Below are 9,021 nucleotides of genomic sequence, written 5' to 3'. Positions count from 1 at the left end.
CAAATGGATTTTGAAAATCACAAAATTACATATGATATTTTGAAAGTTAAGTCTTATGTGTAAAAATGAATAGAATTTATCTCCCAATAATACTAGATTTTGCTAGAATTATAGAATCAATAATAACTAAAATTTTTGAATAACAAGGGATTTGAATGGATTTTAAAAATTCTTAAACCAATAACAATGTATTCTATTAAGATTTTTGAAATCTAAGAACCAATAAAAATAGAATCTAAAAAAATTCAAAATTTATGAGAATTCACTTACCAATAACCTTTTTTTGTTCAGCAAACTAAAAATAAATGTGATAGATATTACAAATGATTGATTAAAGAATGACAATGCATATATAAATGTTACAAAAGATGATCAAAGAATGACAGTGCACTAGACAATATACAAGCATAACGATTCATGAAATAAGAGGAAAATGAAGGCTAAAGTAGAAGTGGTCAGTAGGAATAATCATTATAAAGTTGAATACGTTGTTGCTGCTGTTGAGATAGATGATGTAAATCCTTAACAATGTCGAACACTGCCTCGGGCTGCGCCAACTTAAGAGCATTCTCTGACATTTTATATAATTCGTTTTTCTTGCTGCTGAACCAACCAGCCACAGTTTTCGCGGTTTCTTTAGGACTTCGAGTGAAAATTCCAGCCCCATTGTCCACAACATACGGTACATTGCCTTTTTCCTTTGATAGTTACGTTCACACGAGTTAGTTTGTGGATTAATGATATGGCCAAATAATTTCAAGGGTAAAGCTAAAAATGTAAATGTACCTGTCCGGGGATATAGTCATTCAGGATAATTGGGAGGCCGCAAATCAATGCTTCTGCAATTGTACCTGGACCGGCCTGTTTTGTGTCATAAACACTAGTCAAATTTAAGTCTTTTCTAAATAAGAACATAAGTGAATGTAGGGGATGGAGGATTTAAAGATATGACTAACCTTTGTGATGATGCAGTCACAAGCTCCCATCCATTTCTCCATTTGTGTCTCAAATCCACGAATCTGTAAGGTATAAACATCATAATATAAGTTATTAATCACCTACTACAAGTACTAATAAAAGTTCATATTTTAAAAGCTACCTTGATTGGAATCTTCCATTCATGGGATGCTAATGCAGAGGCAAGAGTTTTGTTCCGGCCGCATATGACAATCAGTTGTCCTATTGGTTTTCTTTCTTTAGAGTCATATAAAGAATCTCCGAGGGCTTGAGCGGTTTTCTGAACCGGACCCATTCCTTCACCACCTCCCATTAACAGAACCGCAGGTAAATTCGAATCTATTTCAAGCTCTCTCCTTAGATCATCCTAACAAAACATTGTAATACATATGGTTGATCTTCTAGTGTTTGAAAAACCAAAACTCTAAGTGGTATAATCTGGACTAATTTTACCTTGCAGATAATAGTGCGAGGGAATGATGGGCGGACAGGTAAGCCAAAGACACGAATCTGAGAGCCTCCAAGACCGTCTACTAATGCTCTCTTTGCAACCTCTTTGGATGGGCAGTAACATCTGCTGACTCCATGATGGAACCTGATTAAATATTTCATTTTGAGCTACTATATATGTTAAATTTAAATGTTTAGACAAATTGAAGTTATACTCTTTACTTACTATTTTAAAAAAATAAAAACAAGAAACTGGACCCGAGCAGAGTCTTTTTTTCATTTGTTTCGTTTAGAAATATTAGATATCATCTTACCATGTACGGTGGCAAGTGTTCAGATCAGTGATAACCGTCACGAAAATGACTTTCTTTTGAAGTCCTTGCCTTTTCATTACCCACAATGGGATGTGTTGCATCAAAGGATGTACGCTAATAATAATGTCTGGTTTATACTCCATTAAACCAGCCTCTATTTCTCTTTACACCACAAAACAAAATAAGAACTTAATTATATTTGTATATAACTACATCTAATGATGTAAAAATACATTTAATGAAAGTAAAGGGTAAGATGAAAAATGGCAATATATAGTGGTTAACATGTATATACTTGGCATAATAGGCGGCAAGAGCACTGAGATAACTTCTGTGAATCCATTTGGGAGAGGTACCATGAAACGCGACTGACCAAAGACCAACATGTTTCACCATGAACTTGTACTGTCTCTCCATGTCGTTCAGTGGCCATCCTGTGTATTCCTTCCAAACGTCTTTTATGATTATCTGTAATAAATAATAGTAAAACATTACTTCGTAGAGCTAGAAACTTAAGTAGTGCAATTATTAACAACAAAAAAATGAGTAAAGAACGTGGGACAGGTTTTTAAGACACGAAATGTTGACATCACTCGTGTATCTCCGACAACCTGGCAAACGCCAAGATCCAATACTAGGCTACAAAACTTCCAAGTAGATATTATTTGTTTTTTCAAAATATACGTGAGCATTTCGATGGTTTTAACATTGACGGCTGAGGTTCATTGGTAATTCACTTACAAATCAGACTATAAATCAAATCAGATACAAATTTATTCAGATATATATATATACACCAGATTTGAAATTTTCTTTATGAACCGTTCAAAATAATTTTGTTCTTCTTCAAAATAGATATTAGAACAGAAACTAAAAAGTGAGAATTCTCTACTAAAACAGCAAACGCCAGAGTGATTACCGAAACGTTTAGTCACAATATTTTTTTCCAAACCAAAAACATTTTTAAAAACTACTAACATGCTTAGATTTTTGGCACATATAATTGAAGAAGTAACATATCGGCTCCACCGATGCGTTTGAGTCAAGGTAAAGAGAAAGAAGATGAAGAGAGAAGAAAAATAATATAATTACGTCATAACAAAATAAATAAAAATATATTTACCCGGTAGTCATCTCCGAATTCGATATTGAAGGCGTCACGTATAGCCTCAGCGGATGCACGGTGGCCACCGCCGGTATCACTCATCAGAATAAGAACAGTTTTGATCCTCTCAGCTCCCATCTGCTCCATCTCCATAACTTGTTCTTTATCTTCAAACCCTCTCTTCCTCAAACTCTCCTTCCCGTAATCACCCGATCTTGATCTCCGACGATTATGGTTGTAGTCATCGTCGACCGTCGAGAAGCTAAAATTGCTGTAGACTCGCCTAAAAACTTTCTGCGTGATTGAATCATCCTGTGCACGAGGCGAAGCCACTTTCATCATCTCTATTTGATGTTCAAGAACGTTAGTTGTAGTTTGTGTGGGCTGGTTGGAGGTCTTTATGTATTCTCTTTTTCTTTGGGGGTTTTAAATTTTTTGAAGTGAAGAGAAAAAAATGGAAGACCAAGTTGTTGCTTTGAATAATGAAATTATTTTGAGGAATGATGCTGGAAATATTCCCTTTTAATTTTGTTCCTATAGTATTGCTTCTGCTTTTTATATTTCGTGTCTTTATTGTGTTAAGTACGGTTTAATGTTGTGGTAGAGAGGGGAATAATGCAAGCCTGTAGCCGTCTGATCTACATTTCGTTTTGGAATCTTCGGATATGAAGATTCGGATCTTTGGTTGTATCATAAGTTTCTTAAACAACTTGACTTTTTCTATTTATTATTTTTTAAAAAGAAGTAATGACATGGATACTCCTTCAGAAAATGATCATTTACAGATGGGAAATAAACTTATTTCAAACGAATTAATAAAATGAATCAAAGACCATGTCCTAGTTGCCTGAAAGCTCAGCTATAGCAGAAGACCTTCGTGATTATTCGGTTTTGTGATAATTCTGAGAATAATATATAGGGCAAATTTATCAAATGACATTTTTTAGGTTTTCCACCAAAAAAATACGCAAGGAGGAAAATGAACAATAGAAACTTTCATTAAAGCGGTAAAAATCTCTTTTAACTTAACTTTATAGATATTTAAATATAGAAAATTATTTAAATAAATAATAAAAGATTAAAAACATACTTTTTTTGAATAATACATTTTTGAATTCAAAAAATTATTTATTTTTCGGTTTTTTTCCAATATTTAATTTGAAAATTTTTATTTGAAATTTTCAGTATTTATTTATTTATTTAATTAAATCCGTAAATGTCTATTTAACTTTTAATGAAACATTTTTTGATCATTTAATCCCTGAGTGATATATTTGTGACAAAAAAAATGGTCGGATTATTTTAAGGAATTTCTCTATAATATATATATATATATATCATTTTTGATCTTTGATTTCTAATTTTTTAGAAAAATGAAAATATTTGTGAAAATAAATTTAAAAATGTTATATTATTTTTATTTTGGTGTAAATAATATCATTTTTATTATTTTCTATTTACAATAAAAATAAATATAATTATCTATATTAAATTATCAAATTATAACATGTTCTGTAAAGATTTGTCATGAATCATATTATTAGTTGAGAACACATCTGATTGAAAATTTTATAATTTAATTGTCTGAAAATGTGAGATGACTAAAATAATATGTATTGATGAATCAAATGTTACATCAGTGTCACCTATGTTATTGCTCCAAGATTTTATTGACATGAAATTTGCGATATTAGCTAACCTAAAAAATTAATTAACAAAGTAACAATCTTGGTTTGATCTAATTCATTTGGTTTTTCAATTCTAAAACATGTAGATTATTAATCTCGAATTCTTATTTGAATCATATTATAAAGTTTGATGTAATATTTTTATATATAAGGTTTTATTTTCGTTTACAGTTTTGTTGTCAATTCTTTTGTATAAAATTCCAAAGGCTAATATTACAAGCAGACTCAAGCCCATAATTATGACACGTGCACACCCGTTGGCTTTGATACTTTGAAAATCGAGGTGAGAAAGCGTAGCCGGAGAGCTTGCCGGACCATTGATCTCCGCGACCGATTCGCTTGAAACTGCTTGCTGCTCCTCTTTCTTTCAATCGCCACTGATCAACAAGGTTTTCTTCACTGATAATAAGAGTTAACGCTAACCATCTGGTAGCTCCAACTCTTCTAATTTCTGTACCGCATCTCGAAAGCTTTTTCTAACTCTCAAATCTTAACCATCTCTTAACTTGAAGATTGATTCCTACTCAGAATTAAGAGCCGAGCTTTTCTAACCAATAAAAAAAAATCAACCCTCTAGATCAAATGTAATGAGAATGATTAAGAACATAAGGTGAAGAGCTAAAAACACAGCAAAACGGACTATGCCGAATCAAAATCCGCTAACCGGAAGATTTATCGGACAAGCCGAAAGCTAATTTGATCTAATGATCAGAAACAAAAAAACAATTTTTTTTTCATCTCGTATCTTCTTCTCAGTGGAAGATATTAGATAAAGAACAAAGAGAAAAGAGAGAGACATTTTTGGTTACGGTTTAAGTTATATACTAGATCATCACCAGCGGATTATTTTAAGATGAAAAATTTCACTAATAACTTGAAAATATTTTGTTAATATGTAAGAATTTTGTTAATTTTAAATATTTTTTGCATTTTAATTAATGCTTTTAAATTCGACCCGAATCCGCGGTTAAATTGGCTAATCCGGTGATCCGATTATTCGATTTAAAATTTTAAAAATATACATATTTATTAAAAAATCACTAAAACCCGAGATTAACCGACTGAACCGATGGATGTCCGATATGTAATCCAATTTGATTTAAATTTTTAAAGCTTCATAATTTGTCATTTTTTAATTCAAATTTTAAAGTCCATTGTTTTGCAATTTTATTAAATTATGACGTTTCTACAAAATTTTGATAAAGAAAATGATATATATAAAATAATTAACAACTATAAATATCTTGATCATATTACTCAATTTTATATAGCTTAATTAATTTTACTATAATTTTTTTGTGTAATTTATCTCGTTAATAATTTATATTATAATTGTTTTAAATTTACTGTTAACAATTAGTGTTAAGCATTTTTTTAAATAACATATACTTTGAACATTTTTCATAATCATTTTTGTTATTATAATTATTGTACAAATGTATAACGTTTTTATATATATTTTTATGTAATGGCTATTATTGAATTATTAGCTTACTTAAATAAATGATATAATCATTATTTAGTAAATATAAATAAAATAATATGTTAATTTAATTGATTTATCATTGATTGAAATGCTTTTGTAGTATTTAAACCTATAAAAATAAGTTATGTTTATTTTCGCTGTTTTATAAGTTATTTTAATTTTTAATTATTTAATTTATCTAAATAATTTGTTATTAAAAAAGATGAGTTCTAATATTTTATATTGTTTGGACATAAGATTAATTATAGTGTTATTTAGAAAAACGGATAGTAGTATAAAAAATGAGTATATTGTTTGGTAATGTGGATAGTAGTATATAGAAATGAATATTAGGGATTTAAAGTAGGTTTAACAATAAAGTAGAAAGATGTATTTAATTTAAAAATTTACAAAATAAAGGTTAGGTCCAATACAATGTTTATGCTATTATAATTATTGTACAAATGTATGACGTTGATAATTTTTTTTATGTAATGGCTACTATTGAATTATTATCTTACTTAAATAAATGATATAATCATTATTTAGTTAATATAAATAAAATAATATGTTAATTTAATTGATTTATCATTGATTGAAATGTTTTTGTAGTATTAAAACCTGTAAAAATAAGTTATATTTATTTTTGTTGTTTTATAAATTATTTGAATTTTTAATTATTTAATTTATCTAAATAATTGGTTATTAAAAAGATGAGCTCTAATATTTTATATTGTTTGAACATAAAATTAATTATAGTGTTGTTTAGAAAAATGGATAGTAGTATAAAGAAAGAAGTAAATTGTTTGGTAATATGGATAGCAGTATAAATAAAAGAATATTAGGGATTTGATGTAGGTTTAACAATAAAGTAGAAAGATGTATTTAATTTAAAAATTTACAAAATAAATGTTAGGTTCAACGCAATATTTCTGTTTTAATAATATATATATGATTTATGTTACATATATGGTTTAGTTTGTAGTGTTTATGGTGTAGGATTTAATGATTTGAACAATTTATATAATAAAGTTCGTATGGACTTTTGATTGGTATGCTAATATCCTTTGTTATCTATTTTTCATGCATAAGAATATTAACGAAGTTGAGGAGGGATGAACAAGTTCAAAGGCATGGAGTAATATTCTTACTGATGGAATATTGCCTGATAAATTTGAATTTAAAAATAATCAGGAATTGGCAGCAAAAGATGAAATTATTTTTGGTTCATTTGAAGTTATATAATTACCAAATCGAGGACAAACAAATTTTTTTATGTTGGAAATACTGATGTTTTCATTTTATCAAGTGTTGAAGTCTGGATCCATATTAATATCATCACCAAAAATTGACTATATATTGTCACTAAATTGAAATAGTTTTAGTTTATTTATTAATATTCTGATTGTACTTAAAATTAATTACTTATATACAATGTTTAAAGTGTTATTATTCTAGGGGAATTACCACTAATACCACTTTTCTAATACCACTTTTCAACTTTACACTAACCAACTTTACCATTAAACACTAAAAGAAAACATATTTTTTACGAGGGCAATATTCGTTGTAAATTCGTTGTAAACGGGGTTTTACGACGAATTAACCTCGATATACGTTTCGTTGTAAAACGTCCGTCGTAACGGAGATTTCGTCGTAAACGACTTGTTATGTTTACGACGAAAATAATTCCTCGTAAAGCGCAGGGCAAGGTTTCGTCGTAAACGCGACGTAACATTTCGTGGTAAACTCCACGTAACCCTTTCGATGTAAAGCAGACGTAAATACTTTCGTTGTAAAGAACACGTAAAACTTTCGATGTAAAACCCTCGTAAATCTTTCGACGTTAATCACTCGTAAAAATTTACTTGGAGTGTACATCGATTCTTATTATTAATATATATATTGAATTTATTTTGAATTTATTTAATATTCAGAATTTAAAATAATTTAAATTTTAAAACGAAATATGAAAATGAAAAACATATTTTTAAAAAAGCATTTAAAAGTCATACAATAATATTTTAATTCATAATACAAATAGAAATATAAAAAAAGTACATATTCTCGAAGTAGGCGGTGGGGTTGCTCGGCTGTTGACGGGTTGGATCGGACTCTTGGGGATCTCGTACTGGCAACCCAAGAGCGGCTCGTCTCTCACTCAACATTCTCTGCATAACCGGGTTTCCCACGGCCATCACGTCTAGCAAATCCTCAAGAGAGTCTAAACGAACCTGCTGGCTATCCATTCGAGCTTTCATCTGAGCAGTCTCTTCATCTCGTTTCGAAGTGTATGACGAAGTTGCTCTTCGTTAACAGAGCATATACCGACTATCCGCCCCATCTTTTTAGGAGCCACCTATAAAATCAAAACATATATTAATATAGTTAATTATGTTAAAATATTAAAAATAAGGTGAACAAAAATTTTAAGTTGTACCTCTTCGAAGATTCTGTCAGCCTCTTCGGTGGACAATGTGACGGGTAATCTATCGGGAGACTCCTGGGTTAGTTGCGTCTCCCGTTCTTCAATCCGAGCAGCCACTGCTTGGAAGAGTTTCTCAGATGCAGGATCCACAAAGACTCTGCCGGATGTGGCGTGAGTCATCTTGAATAGGTCAGACAGAGATAGTAAGACTCCCGTCTTCTCGAACTACAAAAAAAAAATTAAATTAAATATTAAAAATTATATTAATTGAATATTTTAAAATATATATTTAAAACAAAACTTACAGCTACTAGACGGACTCCTGCCTGAGGTTTTTGTCCGGTTCTGTGAAGCATGGGCAAATGATCATCTTTATCCTTCGTCCTTCGAGAAGCCGAGCACGAATTGGCATTTTTGATCAAAGAGGGGTGCTACCAATAGGCGATGGGGCCATCTCACACATCCTTCGTGAGCTCAGTGGGCTTTCCCTCATACCCGTAGATCTCCCACTTGTCCTTCCAATCAGAGACTGTGTTGCAGAGGCGTATCTTTGCCTTTGCAACGAATTCCGCCTTCACCCTCTCGGTGATTCCCAAAGACCAATGCCACTTTTG

General features: G+C 30.5%; 1 protein-coding gene across 1 annotated transcript; it reads right to left on the bottom strand.

Moving 5' to 3' along the window:
- Positions 1-323: 323 nt before the first annotated feature.
- Positions 324-3,398, bottom strand: LOC106316128 (monogalactosyldiacylglycerol synthase 3, chloroplastic). The gene is made up of 8 exons (XM_013753999.1): positions 2,845-3,398; positions 2,017-2,189; positions 1,722-1,883; positions 1,411-1,552; positions 1,100-1,324; positions 957-1,019; positions 787-861; positions 324-698 (listed from the first exon to the last, which is right to left on the bottom strand). The coding sequence occupies exons 1-8, from the start codon at positions 3,166-3,168 to the stop codon at positions 456-458; spliced, it is 1,407 nt and encodes a 468-aa protein (XP_013609453.1). The 5' UTR covers positions 3,169-3,398; the 3' UTR covers positions 324-455.
- Positions 3,399-9,021: the final 5,623 nt, after the last annotated feature.

Source organism: Brassica oleracea, chromosome C9, assembly GCF_000695525.1.
Source record: "Brassica oleracea var. oleracea cultivar TO1000 chromosome C9, BOL, whole genome shotgun sequence".
NCBI classification, from domain to species: Eukaryota; Viridiplantae; Streptophyta; class Magnoliopsida; order Brassicales; family Brassicaceae; genus Brassica; species Brassica oleracea.
Note: the sequence above shows the minus strand (reverse complement) of the source record. Positions and strands in the feature narration are given on the sequence as shown.